This window comes from Andrena cerasifolii, chromosome 9 (genome assembly GCF_050908995.1).
Source record: "Andrena cerasifolii isolate SP2316 chromosome 9, iyAndCera1_principal, whole genome shotgun sequence".
NCBI lineage: Eukaryota > Metazoa > Arthropoda > Insecta > Hymenoptera > Andrenidae > Andrena > Andrena cerasifolii.
In genome coordinates this window covers 1,346,855-1,363,387 of record NC_135126.1, presented here as the reverse complement: position 1 = coordinate 1,363,387, position 16,533 = coordinate 1,346,855, and the positions used below count along the sequence as shown (strand labels likewise).

The 16,533-nt window shown below is 36.3% G+C and overlaps 3 protein-coding genes across 3 annotated transcripts; 1 reads left to right on the top strand and 2 right to left on the bottom strand.

The window, feature by feature from the left end:
* Window positions 1-1,051: 1,051 nt before the first annotated feature.
* On the bottom strand, window positions 1,052-2,072 carry LOC143373002 (protein lethal(2)essential for life). Its single transcript, XM_076819750.1, has one exon. The coding sequence runs from the start codon at window positions 1,899-1,901 to the stop codon at window positions 1,242-1,244; it is 660 nt and encodes a 219-aa protein (XP_076675865.1). The 5' UTR covers window positions 1,902-2,072; the 3' UTR covers window positions 1,052-1,241.
* A 7,564-nt stretch (window positions 2,073-9,636) lies between these two features.
* On the top strand, window positions 9,637-12,779 carry LOC143373552 (protein lethal(2)essential for life-like). Its single transcript, XM_076820926.1, has 2 exons — window positions 9,637-10,089; window positions 11,602-12,779. The coding sequence occupies exons 1-2, from the start codon at window positions 9,762-9,764 to the stop codon at window positions 11,844-11,846; spliced, it is 573 nt and encodes a 190-aa protein (XP_076677041.1). The 5' UTR covers window positions 9,637-9,761; the 3' UTR covers window positions 11,847-12,779.
* A 1,727-nt stretch (window positions 12,780-14,506) lies between these two features.
* On the bottom strand, window positions 14,507-15,567 carry LOC143373551 (protein lethal(2)essential for life). Its single transcript, XM_076820925.1, has one exon. It carries the CDS (start codon window positions 15,418-15,420, stop codon window positions 14,812-14,814), a length of 609 nt encoding a protein of 202 aa, XP_076677040.1. The 5' UTR covers window positions 15,421-15,567; the 3' UTR covers window positions 14,507-14,811.
* Between the last annotated feature and the right edge of the window lie 966 nt (window positions 15,568-16,533).

The following is a 16,533-nucleotide window of genomic DNA, read 5'->3' as shown; positions in this document are numbered from 1 at the left end:
AATACCTATACCTACACCCTGTAATGTTAATACTTCTAATAACACTGTAGGAACATACATTAATCTAAAAAAATGTGGTATGTAAGGTACAGGTAGGTAATATGGAACATCGTAAAATTCCGATAAAGAGATGACAAACTCTACAGTCAATCATATATATTAGTTACAAAGAAACAATAGACGATCATACTGACAATTGATCATTAATTGGGCATCCATTATTGAAAGAGAAGCTTTTTCATTTTTTGTGGTGTGCAATAGCTTTTGAAAAGTGAAAGAAATAGTTAAATATTCCAGTGAAGGTAAGTTACAAAGTATTATCTTGGTACAATTTATCATTAAATATGTTTGTTCTTGATTATCCAAAAATATTTTACCAGTAAAGTTAGTTTGGATTGTTATTTTGGATGGTTATTTTTAAACATGTTCTATATTGCGCGCGTGTGCCATAATACGATTATTTTATAATATTGTGTTACAAACATATTGTTTCTTATTTTTTATTTCTTTTTAAAGTGGCCCTATGTGTCTGTTCAAGGGGCACACGAAGAATGTGGGGCTTTACACGTATTATTCACGTGCACAACGTGTAGGAGACGTAGAAAGCAACGATAAATTGAAAAAAAATTATGTGTTTATTTGTATCGTCTAATTATTAAATCTTCATTTTCAGTAACAAAAGTAAAGTTTTCTCAGTTTTCTTTACAAATTTTCTAGGTGTTCTATATAATCGCTTTTCGAACTGCCGATTTTCACACTTTTTATTTTTTTAATATAATTTCAAAACATTTGATTTTTTTACATTTGACTATGTAAATATGACTATGCGTTAGTTCCTACGTCTCCGCATGTCAGTTTTATTAAAAGAACACAAATTCCCCTACTGTTGGTAAGCTTTTGAAATCAGGTGTTCCATATTACACTCGATTACCCTACTATCTGAAAATAATGTTCATATAATAACAAACTTGTTACATACCTATACTTAAAGTTACCAATTAACCGAGGACACAAGGGTGCAGGATATGTAAGGATGAAAGAACCACACGAATTAACGTTAACTTATTTTATTAAAAACAGTAAAAAAAGAAGCAAAATTCTGATATAAGTTAACAATAACTTGACGCATAGCATTCAGAACCATAAGTCATATTACATATTTGAACGCATCAGAAAATTTATAGGCAAATTCAACGTAGCAACAAAACTAGAAATCAAAGTCCTCTCACAAATATGCAGTCTCATTTCTTCGATTTCTTCTGCTGCAGATTTTCTGAAAGTTGTTCCGGATTCTCCATCTGCTGGTTACTCGGTACCTCGTTGCTGGCAAAACTAGGAGTGGTTGCTTCTGCCTCCCCACGAACGGCAGGTTTACCTGTCAGCTCGATCTTGATCTTACGCTCATTCGGTTTCTCTTCCGCCTGCTTCAACGGTGCCATGATCATCAAAATGCCATCGGAGGATATGCTCGACGACAGTTCCTTTTCGTCCACTTGCTCAGGCAGCATGTACTTCCTCATGAACTGCCTGGAGATCAGACCGTGCTGGTCCCTTTTCTCCTCGTGTTTCGCCTCCACCACGACGAATCTGTCAGCGAGCTTCACGCTGATCTCTTCCGGCTTGAATTGCTGCACGTCCAGGATCACCTTGAACATGTCCTTGTCCGCGGTGATGGTTGATGTGCCACTGCTCTCACCACGGCGCATCGACTCTGCCAGCTGTCTGAAGAACATATCCATCGCAGCTCTGTTCATCATCGTTGGATTGAACTTGTCCATCATCGAGTTGGGGAGCAGCAGTTGTTCCGGGTGAAGGCCCATACCGAAATTTTGATCCCACATACGATGCGGTCGCTCCATGTCCGCCCACCACGCGGAGAACAGTAGCGGTAACAGCGACATTGCTGGATCGATTCGTTCAAGTACTTTTATAATACTCGAGGGCTATTCAACTCGCGTGTTCAGGTACGAAACGCAGTGTCAATGCACAGTTCTGTTCGTTGATGGCTCTGCTGTCAGAGATGCGACTAAAGCTTCGCCTTCTGCGACCGCTATTTATGTGGGCCACGCTTGAAAGTAGTAGAACGTTTGGCTATATACATATTCTGGACTTTGGAGAACATACCGGGCTGAAGGCGAAACTGTCATCGTTGGGTTTATTGCGTCAGTGTTTTTAGGTCGATAGCTAATTGAACGTACGATTAATTAATGTTCTTGTTTTTCATGGCATTATCTACAAATTTCAGAGCGACTATCAATCGACCGAATTGTTTTTTATTTCATGTTTCCCATGAGTCACGTCAGGGTAGGCGGTGCGGAACGAAGCTTGCAGAATCTTCGTTACCTCTTTGCGACGAAATAGTACTTTCATGTTGTTTTAGATATTCGTGATACTTAATTGGTCGTTTCTATGCTTTTTGGACACGCTGACGGTGATTGCGTGGTTGTTATCGATACCAGCGCCACCATGGACAGTTATATTTTTCTCGGCTGTTTTGCGTTTATAGGCAGTCTCCTGAGCTTTGAAATTGGTAGTACAGTAGTAAGTAATTTGTACAGTAGTAAGTAATTTGTACAGTAGTAAGTAATTTGTACAGTAGTAAGTAATTTGTACAGTAGTAAGTAATTTGTACAGTAGTAAGTAATTTGATGCCCAAATCTATATTATTGAACTAGCTACTGCTTCGAGAGATTACGATTTGTATTGGACTTATCTTGGCGCCAGTTTATGCTTCCACTTTAGTAAATATTTTAACGACAGATTATTACGTGTATTTGCGTCGATAATAAAAATATATAACAGGCTTAATAATCGAACGTGTATGAAAGAGTTATCGTTGACTACGATCGAAGTAAATATTTTCAAGGTCCTATAAAAATAGCCTACATGCTCAAATCATTTATAAAATAACATCATACTGCCCAAAGTAAATAAAATATTGTATTTATTTTCTGCGCTGTAAAATAGTGTCGTACCTTTATAATTATATTTATAAATATTCATAAGATTTTTCATCGTTTCCGATTGTATCGTTAAAAGATGCAAGAAGCAGAAGCTTTAGCTCTGCTTTCCCCTCCAGGAATTTCGAAAATTCTCGAAACTCCGGAACGTATGCAGGCCCGATCCTACTGGATCAATTGGCAACGTCATCCTTGTGTGTTGTAAATAGCAAAAACCTGAAAGCTGCAAAATACTTTTTTCTGCATTTTTTTCCGCCATCTTGTTAATATTGAAGATAAATTATTAATTGTAGTCCGGACGAGAATCCGTTTGGTTAAACAATAATTGTATTACTTTTATATTTTTTATTTACTATAGAAATGTAGTTTAATAAATAGGAAAAAGTTTTATAGCATTATTTGTTTTCTCGCATAATTTGGCGGCGCGCAAACCCGTATGACCACTTAAATTTAACATTGGTATCTAATTTCGGATTATTTTTAAGTTCTAGAATTTGCCTTCTGGAATAAATGATGGCATAACAATATTTACACGAAAGTAAAGTCTTTTCAGGATAAAAACAAAACTTCGCGGATTTTGATAAATATATCGCAATTGAGGAGGTGAGTGTCTGTGCCTTTTAACGGGGTATTTAATAAGAGACGATATAGAGATTTTAGTGCTAAGCAAGCAAAAATTGTAATCGACTTAATGTTTCGCCAATCTAATACAGTTTGAACGATTAAAAAAAAACTGCATACAGGAAGTATTGTTTATTGGTTTAATAGTGGTTACATGCATTTCACATAATTCATTAAATGTTATTTAAATATCAAATAATACAGCAGCCATGAAATGTAATATAATGAAAGCTATCCAGTAACAGCTGTGTAAAAAATGCAAAACAAATTCCACCGGGAATATCACACCTTGTTGGATGAGAAGTAATCCATGATAAGTTTATTTTCCACGCATACCGCCTGCGAATCTATTTTTATTCTTACCCACGTGGAAAATGTGGAGCTTATCTTATGTTACCAATAGAGGGTGAAAGATACATGATGTACATCATAATGGAAAACACGCGTTCATGGTATGCGCTTTATATCACCGATTCCAACACATTTACTATTTAATAATAAACACATACACAATATCAATTAAAACATTCATCTCTGTCTACCAACTAACATACTACAATTTTTATGAAAAATATTTATGGGAATATTTGTTATAATGTTACATCATCTCTTCTTACGTAAACATCTACCCTCTGCTGTTACGTAATTGCGTCGAAGATGCGTACGATATCATCCCTGCCTCTGGACCCTGAAGGAAAACATTATCCAACTCCGAGATGCGTCGTAACTTTGCCACAACCTTCTCAGTCTCAAAACGGATATCGTTAATCTCGCGTTCAACATACGAAATATAAAGAACCACGTGCCACTCGATTATTTTTTTTTTATATTCTTCGTGACAAATCAGTCTTCTTTTAGCTAAACGCATAATTATTATTCACGTTAACTCTCTTTTCATGAGTCCTTCAATGTTTCACTTGTCATGAATCACAGTTTCCTATAATCTTGTCATACTTAATAGGATTAAAGTAGAAGTGTAAGGTATTGTTAATATCCAGTCAGAGTGTAGGTAAAATCTGTCAAGAAATTATTTCATTTATTTTATGTTTCATGTGTGTAAGTAGTCTTGAATTATTTCTTCGTGGCACACTTGCAAATAATTTTTGCAAGTGTAAACTCTGAATCCATATATTTTAATTGGCATGACATAAAACGATACAGAATGATAGTAATATGCTAAAAACTTCGCACAATCTGAAGACAAGATTTGATAACTCCAAGTTCAATTATTATAAGAGTCTGTTGCCAGAAAAACATTCTCGTTTGCAAGACGCAGTTTTGTCCGCTATTGATTCGGTGCCTACGTGACGAATAACATGTGAACTACATATATACGTATGTACATAAATTGTAAATACGCAGTTACGGTTCGTATGGGGCAGAGAAGAGCTCGAATATTTGTTCCAGCTACATTGGGTATCCTATCGAAACTTCCAGAATGGGGCAGTAAACTAATCGATTACGATAATAAGACAACAGTTACAATTAACTTCGTTCCATAAAAGTTTAAAAGCGTATCCTTGTTATATTTGGAGTGAACGCGACGAAATAAAATTAAGATGTAAGTAGGTTTTGAAAACTATTGATATTGATGAAAACATTTAATTCTTGCAAGAATGGGAAATTTATATTACACTTGTATTTTGCAGAATTTTTAACTATTCTCTAAACCTAGAATTCAATGCATTTGGTGAAATAAATTAATGCTTCCTGTAACGAAATTTTTTTTATAAGTAGGGGACAATTCTAATAAATTTCATATGCATTCTGAGGATTTTTTATATTATATATATACGTTACAGAGTTTTTCGTGATTGAAAGTTTAGGTACGATATATTCTCAAAGAATCTTACCCTAAGAGTTTTGTTAAGTCGTATCTCCCTGGTTAGGAACTAAATGGTTCGTATTATACGATAAACTGCTATGCTATAAGCAGTTTAAGCTGTGTTGTATGGAGCTGAATGTCAAGGTTGTTTTTTAGGAAGAGAAAGAATATTCGAGGGTCTCTCGGTCGAGACGGTGCGCAACCGTTATTGATGTTGTGACAGGTCAGTGTAGCCAGTTTGTGAGTCGATACGAATTCGTCGTGGCAGCAACGAACGTATTTCTCAATGTTTCTAGCTACAAAAGAGTATAAACTTAACGAAAAATAACACAAATTTTCTCATTGAATGTAATGCATAAAATATTAACGTTAAAAGAATCTATTATGACGTTCATTTTATTGCACAGTTTCAGAGTCGAATCTGTCACGAAACAAAATAACGAATTCGTTGGTCGTTAATAAATATAGGGTAAAGTAGCCGAATATGACGACCTCTCCTAATATGAGACCACAGCTTATCTCCGCTGCAGAACTCTTGAATGTCATAGCGACGCTATCTCTTTACTAACTAACCGTGTATTTGTTGTTTTGTCCGCACAGTGGCATTGTAATCAATTAAGCGTCTTGAGCAAGCACATATTTCTGAAATACATTGCAGAAAGTTTTTAAAGTGGTTCGATTAACTTACAAATACCTCTAAAGTGGTAAGTGTATTTTCACAAATACTGTTGTATAGTGCTTGCATTGGAGTTTAAGGCTTACTTGTTGTATATCATTAAATGATGAAGAATTAACTTCGAAGCTACTTAATAGTTATCATGTTATTGTTTCCGAATATGAAAGTTCTACTGATGAGAGTGAAGAAGAAATTGTTCTGAATGATGAAAGTGATTAAGAGAGAAAATTATGATACAAAATGCTTGTTTTACACAGGTCTTTATTCTTCAGATGTGCTAGATGAACAATGTGTTAAGTGTACGTATAAATTTATGCGTACACTTAAGCATTACGATGGGCGTGGTGGGCCCACGAAGACTGCGGTACTGAAGAAATAGATTTCACATGCCGACTTTATAAAAAAAAAATAAGTTTTAGGAAAAAACAAGGTAATTATTTACTTTAGCGATTCCTCACCGATTTTGATGAAATTTGGATATGTTGTAAAACTCCACATTTTGAACAACTTTTCCTATACATGTTACCGTCGCTCGGCCTTAGTTTCCGAGATATTTGCGAAAAACTTCTGTTGATTTATTCCGACACAACGCATTCCACTTTCCAACTTGTCCCGGACATTAGTATAGGTTGGGGTTAGATTAGTGCGGGGGCGCGGGCGCGTAAAATGTGGTAGCAAATCGATGTAAGTTTGGATATACAGTGACTCGCATTAATATTCGGACACTTTTTAAAATCGCATAACTTTTTTGGAATTGGTCCAAACAACTTGAGTTTTTTTTTGAGAAGCTAGAAGGATTAGGTCGGAATAGCGAAAAGAATAGTAAAGGTCGATTTTTAAACTTTTTTTTGTGAGCTTGTAATGAAAATTAAAAAAAAAACCGTTCGTAGATTGCAGTAAGTTGTATACATGCCTAAAATTTCATCAAAATCGGTTAACGTTGCTCCGAGTTACAAACGTTTAAAGATCGCAGAATAAGATCGAGAATCGCGAAAATTCCCGAAATCAGCGATTTTCGCTCACAAAAAAAAAGTTTAAAAATCGACCTTTACTATTCTTTTCCCTATTCCAACCAAATACATTTTTTTTCAAAACGACCAAATACGTCATTTAGCAAACTAATCCTTCTAGCTTCTGAAAAAAACTCAAGTCGTTTAGAATAATTCTAAAAAAGTTATGCGATTTTAAAAAGTGTCCGAATATTACCTAATGCGAGTCACTGTATCAACCAGAAACTTGCGGATGCCCGTCAACCCCGACTCTGTTCGGCAGCGCCGGTGCTGCCGGATATTAGGATACCTTTGTTTCTAAAACATAATTTTTTCGCTAAGAAGAGGGTGCTTTCGAGAGCCACCTATTGGATGCATGGGGGCTCCCGTCAACACCCCGACTCACATCGGTTCGCCACCATGTTTCACGTGCCCTCCGCACTAATCTAGCCCCAACCAATGCTAATACCCGAGACAAGTTGAAAAGTGGAATGCGTTGTGTCGGAATAAGTCAACCGAATTTTTTCGCAAATATTTCGGAAACGAAGGTCGAGCGGCATTGTAGGCCCGCCCGCGGGTCAAGCTCGAGATCGAGCTGAAAGACGGAGCGAGACAAAGTATCAACCCAAATTATAACACCAAAGCAAGAAATTTAAAAAATATTTTTTCGAATATCTCGGAAACTAAGACCGATCGACGGTATCATGTATAGGAAAAAGTTGTTCATAATCGTGTCCCCGACAACAACATATCCAAATTTCATCAAAATCGCTGAGGAATCGCTAAAGTAAATAATTACCAAAAACAATCTGTCTCATATTAGGAACCCATTTTTTCCATCTGCGTATTTGAATGACTTTCGTTTTTATTTTGTTATGAAGGAACGTAATTTTTGTTATAGTACTTTCCAGTAGGTTGCTAAAGAATACATATTCTACTTTTAAAACGTGTATCGAATTTTAATAAAAGTGTTCTCAGTCAAGAGTTATGATGTTTTTAAGAAATGGGTCTCATACTCGGCTACTTTACGCTATAGTAACATTGTACGAGCATGTCGAAAAATTTGCAGTTGTTATGAACCGGGGCTGCGGCAACGCGAGAGGCCGGCGAGTAGGGTATTTCCCAAGGAGTAAGGTTTATGAGTTTGTTAGGGGCGCGGATGAACCTGATGCGAAATCAGGAAGTTTCGGGAAATGTTAGTGATGCCTGAATATGGGTTCAGACGAATCTACTCGATTTACACGTGAACACCATTCGTATATTGAATAATCAATTATTATGGTACAATTGGTAAATTGTAACATGTTACTACTTACTCCGCTCTAAATTGTGAAAAAGCAAACATGCTACTTGCTGGCACACCGGAAAAGATGCTCTAGACGAACAACAGAACAATCGAGAATCCAAAAAGTAGGAAAAAAGTATGAAGGCAAAAGTAAAGGAAGCGAAGAAGAAGATTTTAATAGAATCAGATAACTAAGCAATGATTGGTTAACTCATGAATATCAAATGTTTAATAATGATCTGTGTTTTCATTTATATTTTTTAGAAATGTTTATTTGTGTTCATATTTGTATTTAAATAAGTAAAACAAATGTGTTACAATTTACCCCACATGGTGTTACTTTTTACCCCGGACTGGGAGGGGCACATTGTAACAGAGGTTCAGATTTGTTTAAGATGAAACTAGATGTCTAAGTGTCCAAGATGTTGTCACGTACTTACACTCCACGAGTTCACCAGATATGTAAATACGTAGTAAGGCACGCAAATTATTTCCTGTGTTACGAGCCGGGGCTGCGGCAACGCGAGAGGCCGGCGAGAAGGTTATTTCCCAAGGAATACGGTTTATGAGTTTGTTAGTTAGAGGGCGGACGAACCTGACGCGAAATCAGGGAGCCTCTAGGAATGGAGTCAAACACGGACGCACCTGACTTTAACCCTTAACTGGTATACTGTTTTTGGCAAACGTGACTGGTATACCGGGGTCGTGGCAGACCCCAAATAAAAAAGGACACAGAAATTTGTAAAGTCGAAACTAGAGCAACCACTATGAATATTTTCATCTTAGGTAATGTACAAAATAATAGAAGCGTAGAAAGTTAAACTATTATTATAAAATTAATTAGAAATTCAGTTTACCAACTTAGATAACCGAAAATTGTACATCGAACTTGGCGTGCTTGGGGTCACGAGCGACCCCGGGATACCAGTTAAGGGTTAATAATCAGGGAGCCGCACCCTGGGCATTGTTTACACTAAATACGCCACTGTTCGTGCGTAATCGTACGAGCATAGAAGTGAGAAGCTGCAATTACAGATTAGGTACATTTCCGCGACACTTTTCGCCAATACCAATTAGGTAGATCTTACGCAACAGTTACAATTTTGATCAAGTTGCAGCGCTGGTCCGTTTCGTATACGAATAGTCTACGTTTAGATGAAACTTCTGGAACACGAACGAAGAACATTCTAGATTTTTCTCGAATAACTTCGATTGCCACTTCAACCGTTTGCGCCTCGAAATTTCCACGTGCATACGTATGAGTACAATATATAAAGGACTGCGTTGGAAGCGTGCGCCGTCAGTATAAAGCGAACAAGCATCCAGTGGACATCGTTGACGTTTCGTTAACAGAGTTACCGGGAGTGTTTAAAGAGACATTGGAAAAGGAAAAAAACATTAAAAAATGAGATCGAGAATGACGATAATTCCAAAACTATTCTCCTATTGGTGGGAGACGTTGGAGCGACCGCATCGGTTGTTGGACCAACATTTCGGCAGAGCGTTACGGCCGGAGCAACTTTTCCCTCCGTCATTTTTTGACGGATCGCCGTTCAGGCTACTTCCATACAGTTATTATCGACCATGGTTAGATTGGGCGAAGGAGGAGGAGGAAAGTGGGTGGTCCGAAGTGAAGGATTGCAAAGACAAATTTCACGTGGTGCTTGACGTGCAGCAATTTAAACCGGAGGAAGTAAACGTAAAACTCGTGGACAATTATGTTGTTGTCGAAGGTAAGTGTCATGGTTTCGATTGACAGTGTGTAGTCTCGATAGAAAGAGTTTAGTCTCGTGAGTTTAACGCGAAAGAATGAGCATTTATTATTCCAAATCGTTAAACGATTGCGTCACATTCGCAAATGTATATTTTCCTTTTTATTGATCCCCTCGGTGTTACAATCTCCCTTACCTTCACTCCCTCCACTTTTTACAGTTTTCCTTACTCTACCTTAGCCTATCTTAACTCATCTTAAACCTATTTATTTAAATCTAACTCTGTTCGCTCACTCGATCTCCCTCCTCCTCATCCTACCCCAGCCCCTCTCTTCGAAAAACTCCTTCCTTTCCTCTTCCCACCCCTCCAACCCCTTTCCCCTCCTTAGCCCCCCCGCACACCCCTCTCTCTCTCATTGCCCTCACTAACACGTCCCTGTCCACCGAGTCAAAAGCAGCCTTCATGTCTACGAAGAGCACAACCATATTTTCCCCCTTTCTCCCCACTTGCCTATTTATCAAATAGTTCAAAATGTATAGATTGCAATTGTAGGGGAGACCGGGTATGGTTGTCACACGGGTAGGTTGTCACAACCGCTATATCAAAGAAACTATAAACAATAGGAATGTACTAACAATCCATGGCGATGCGTAAACGTCATTGTTTGTTTTCGTGCGCTCGAACTAAATTACGCCGTATTTTCTATTAAGTAAGTATAGGTTGCTTCTTAGTATTGACTATAACATTGTTGCATTATTCTCGTAGTTTAGTTTTTTTTCTAACTTACTGTAATATACTGTAATTTTTTGCATTTTTCAAACTTTTTAATACATGAATAGAGAGGTGAAATTGTTTAACAGTTTGAGGCAAGTTGTCACAGAACATTTGGGATTAGGTATTTGCCGCATGTGACAACTAATCCCGGTGTAACTTGCTGTACCTATCCGGTGTTATTATTTTCTTGTTTGTTTGGCAACAGTTCTCAATAATAATGCCGCAAACTTATAAAAAGAAGACGTCCAGAGGTCAGGTGCCCCCGGAATTAATGTTACGTGCGGCAAGAGAGGTTATAAGGGGCAATTTCACAATAAGAGGGATTGCAAAGGATTATAATATAAATTACCGCACTCTAGCGCGATATTGTGAGAAATGCAATACAAAATTATATTACTTTCTTAACTGAATCGACTTTTTATTCATAAACTTAGCTCTCCATATACTGTGACAACCAACCCGACCTTCGGGGTATGTTTCACAAAATAGTTCCTGCAGATAATGTGAATTAGCTCCTAATCTGGTTGACAAAATCCACAGGACTAATTTTTTTTATAAAGCCGGACGTACGTAGTTTATATTAATCTAAGTTTGAATGAACTTCCCTGCAGCCATAACCCACAAAAAATCAAAATAAGAAAATGAGACAATCATACCCGGTCTCCCCTATCTGTTATTTATCGTTTCTGATGGATTGCTGTTGTATATATTATTAAGCAGTTCAATGTTTGTCTAATGATTTGCGCGTTTGTCTGCAGGAAAACACGAGGAAAAGCAGGACGATCATGGTGTGATCTCGAGACATTTCATCAGGAAATATTTGGTACCAGAACAATGCGACCCCGAACGAACGACGAGCACTATGTCCTCGGATGGTATTTTGACAATAACAGCGCCGAGGAAACCAGGAGCCATCGAACAGAGCAATGAAAAAACCATCAAGATCGAACATACCGGTAAACCATCGGAGGAAGAACATATGAAAATGACACAAAGTCAGTAAAAGGACTTCGTTTGTATATTTTACACCAGAGTATGCTTAGTACATACTTTTACTATTTTTAACCGACCTCAAAAAGAAAAAGGTTCTCAGTTCGAGGTGTTTGTATGTATGTATGTATGTATGTTACAAGTATTATGTTTGTCCGCGATTTTCTCCGTAACTACTGAACCGATTTTGGTGAAACTTATTGCATTTAGTTTGGCTTCAATCAGCTGAGGTCATGGAAAAAGAATTATCAAAATCGGTCAAGTAGTTTTCAAGTTACACAAAAAAATAAGAAATCTGTTTCATTATAATACATTGTATGCGCGGACAGGCAAAGGACGGAGTATCAGGCGACCGAAAAACAGAGCGAGACGAAATATCAACGCGTCGTCTGTCTCGTACCGTTTCTTGCTCACTTTCAGTGCCTCTGATTCGCTCTCGTTCCATCTCGCTCTCGCCATCGGCAAGAAAGGAGCGAAAACGATCGCTCGGAATCGTGTCCCCTCTACGTTGTAATATTATATTATATTATTTAAACAAATGTAGTTATATATAACTTAACTAAAAAGTACAAAATAAACAAATTTAAAAAAAAATTAAAACCGACTTCAAAAAAATAAAAAAGCGCTAAAAAGTAAAAAATAATTTTGTTCCTTATTTAATCTACGATTCTTAGTTTTTTTTAAGTCGACGCCATATTTACACAGTGCAAATGATGAGGCGCCGACATAAAAAATTGAGAGCCGTAGATTAATTCAGGAACAAAATTATTTTTAGCGCTTTTTTATTTTTTTGAAGTCGGTTTTAATTTTTTTTTAATTTTCATATTCTTTATCGTGTTCCTTAGACTCTGTATGTAGATATTTGTGCATCATTTGTATGTTAAAATCACATTTGAATTATGTGGTGAATTCGTATGAATAAAATGAATGAGATGTATTACAAAAACTGTATAAGGTGAAAGTCCCAATTTCTGCTCATGTCCCAATTTCTGCTCATTTCGTATTTTTCTTATTATTATAAGCGGTACGTTTGTACTATAGTTGCAACAAAATAATTCTAAATTATTTAAACATTTACGCGAGTGTTGCAAAAGCTTGCGGCAATACATACATCGCTATTTTTCATGAGCAGAAATACGGACATTTAGAGCATTATATATTTAATTACAAATTACTAATAGTTAAACATCTTAAAATATCTTTCTTAAATAGTTTTTGAATTGGTTGATTTATTATTAAAGAATTAATCAATTATTCTGCAAATTTTGATCACAAATTTTTTACACCTTCTTTACGACGAGTTACCCCTTAAATGAGCAGAAATTGGGACATTCACTTACATGTTTTAATTACCTCTTTTACAGTATACTTTCTCTATAATAGCACATTTTGGATTAAAATTCCTCCATTTTTAATAGAATTTATTTTGTTCTGTTCTCCGTTTTAAATTGTTCTATTGCATAATAAGTAATCTTTAATTTTTAATTACATACATACATGTTATACTACTCGTACAAACATAATGACATGTTCAAGCAATCGATAAAAATAAACAGTACAAATTGTTCTGCAATAAATCATCTCGCGTGGAAGAATACATGCAGCTCACAAATAATCCATAAATAATTAAGCATTGCGTGGATTATTTAAAAACCACATACAAGAAACATTACTTCTTTTTAAATACTGCATTTTCCTGGTTCAAATTGTATATTTAACGAAGTATTATCTTCTACGGAATTGAGGACCTTGCAGCAAGAGGGGTGCAGCTCCATTTTTTTACAGTTTTTGAGTTATGACACGTTTGATGCAAATCCGATAACAATTTTATTGAGCTTTTATTGCAAATTTTGAAATTGCGTCCATTACCCTGTTGCCAGATTTTAAAAATTCGCCAAAAAAAGAAATAAAATCTCATCAATTGAATAACTACTATTTATTGTGGGAAAAAATATTTTTTTCAATTAGTGTACTCTTTTCAATGCTAAGTCAAAGTAATAATTGTAAAAAACAGTTTTTTTCTAAAAATGGAGCTGCACCTCTCTTGCCGCAAGGTCCTCAATTGCAGTTACGTTATCGCTAAAAGATAAGCCAATCTGAAACAATGTAAAACACAAATCTCACCTTGATCGAACATTTTCTAAACGTAAAAAGATCTTGAGAGACATTAATAGAAAAATAATGTTACCATCAGTTCGTATTTCCTAGAAATTATTCAGAATTGTTATCCAATAGATTGAAGATAATTGTGCAAAGATTACAAAGTAGTTAGTACGCTGAAGCCCACAATTTTGATGAGAGATAATAAAAAATTACAGGTACTATTCTATGATTCCTCCTTTAGATACACAGAAATAATTGCGATTTCTACGAACTGTTGTTAAAAAGAACTACTCTACTCACGAAGAAAATTTTAGAGATAATAACTACTTGTAAATAAAGGTCAAAATGCAAATAGGTAAAACCGGATGGGCACGTTTGCAGTAACCAACAACACAACTCAAACGACAGAAAAAAAATCGTTGATATTATTTCAACAAATATGGAAATTACTACAAATTTATACACGAACATAAGAAATCGATTTCCTGCTTCTTCTTATTATATTAATGGTATTAAAGTATCTTAGGACTGGAGATGCCTGGGATCAGATAGAAATCATACAACAAGAAGTATAATCACTTATAAATTTATTAATAACATAAAAAACGCATACATACATAAGTCTTCCATACTGGCAAATAAATCAGCATACATACGTATAGTTACGATTTAATCGAAACAAATCGATTATTAAGCAAAAAGAAAATGCAAGATATCTACTATTTAAGACTTACAATTTACGTATACTATTCTAAATTTTGATATATCACTTTGATAACAAGAAATGCTACGATAGGCATAAGATCGTAGAGATCGATGAGCAATGGACAATAATGAAAAATACAGAATACGTGGTAGGAATATTGGGAACCTCTTCACTTCGTCTCTTCTTTCTTCTCCTCCTTCTCCTTCACCACGACCGGCTTCTGTTCCTGTTGTTTGGTCACCTTTGACTGGATCACCGGTTTTCCAGTGTGCTCGATCTTGATTACCCTCTCGTTTTCCACCTTTGGCTGGTCCTTTCTAGGTGCTGTGATGGTAAGAACACCGTCGGACGACAGCTTCGACGCAACTTGGTCGCTGTCGCATTGCTCGGGTATCAAATACTTTCTAACGAATTGGCGTGAAACCCAGCCATGCTCGTCTTGTTTCTCTTCATGTTTCGCCGTGACAATGACAAACTTGTCGACGAGTTTAACATCGATCTCACTGGGCTCGAACTGCTGGACATCGAGCACCACCTGGAACTTGTCCTTGTCCGCCTGAACGGTGGAGGTGCCTCCCTCGTTCGAGCGAAGCATATCAACCCAAGGTCTGTAGTAAGCTCTTTTCCGTGGTTGCATATTCTGCAGATAGACTTCCAATCGACTGGGTGCTTGCAACTGATCCGGACACAGGCCCAAACCGAAGTTCTGGTCCAAAAGACGATGAGGGCGGTCCAACTCCTCCCACCAGTCGGAGAACAGCAACGGTACAAGAGACATTTTCGCGATTATTTAACTTGCAAACGATACGCAAGAAGAATGTATCACGATGATATCGCCTTCGATAAATGTGTCGTGAAACTTCGTTTCAAATCGCGATGCTCACACCTTGGTTGCTACGTAGAAACTGCCGGCTCCGTTGCACGCGGCTGTTTATATCTACGCGCTCGCGCAGATCGCGACGGCTCTCGAGCTTTCCAGAACCCAGCCACGTCTCGAGCTTTCGAGAACCCCGCGACTATTGAGTCAGCACTTTACATACAGCAAAATGGGTATAGTATCGTGGAAAAGTCTCGATTTGCCAAAGTAAATGCATGTAGAGATAAGTAATAACAGTATATTACATGCACATGTTACTTATTGTGAAAATATGTTTGCATTTAAACGATTTCAATCTCAAATTGTATTTACTACTTTTATGGTTGCCGTAATTTTGACGCAGTTGCTGGCGTTTTATTGATAACTCTTTCGTATTTGCGATGTATGAAAGTTATTATATTAATATTATCTTTCACAATTTTTAACACGTTCAATACAAGTCGTAATTGAAGTATTTGTGTTACCTACGTGTCTGCAATTCAATAAGTAATTAAGAAATTGTAGATTTGCGTTTTTTTTATGAAATTTTATTGCACAATACAGGCAAGAAAAGATTATAATCGCTTAAAAGAACAATAACAAATTATATTATATTTTCCTGTAACAATTAATTGCATAAATACACGTATGCTGTAATAATCGTTTCCAAATCTGTTCCAGCAAATACGATGCAATGAATTTTCTAACCCGCAACGTGTTTTGTTTAATTTTTAAAGAATTCTTAAAAAAAAACTTTAAATTATGATATTTGAAAGAGTACAGAGCGGAAACTGAAAGAGTCAATAGTGTTGTTCTATTAACATAATTGTATATTCTATGTATAACTTGATAAAATCTTTTGAAAGGTATCACAAATATTTTATTAATTTATTTCATAATATTTGAACAATTCATTATTTAATATTTATGTAACTGATTTAAAATTCATATTATAGCATTAGTCCATAATGAGATTCATCTCATTTGGTTCACGACCTAACTTTGTTACTGACCTAACGAAACGTTGAATTTGAA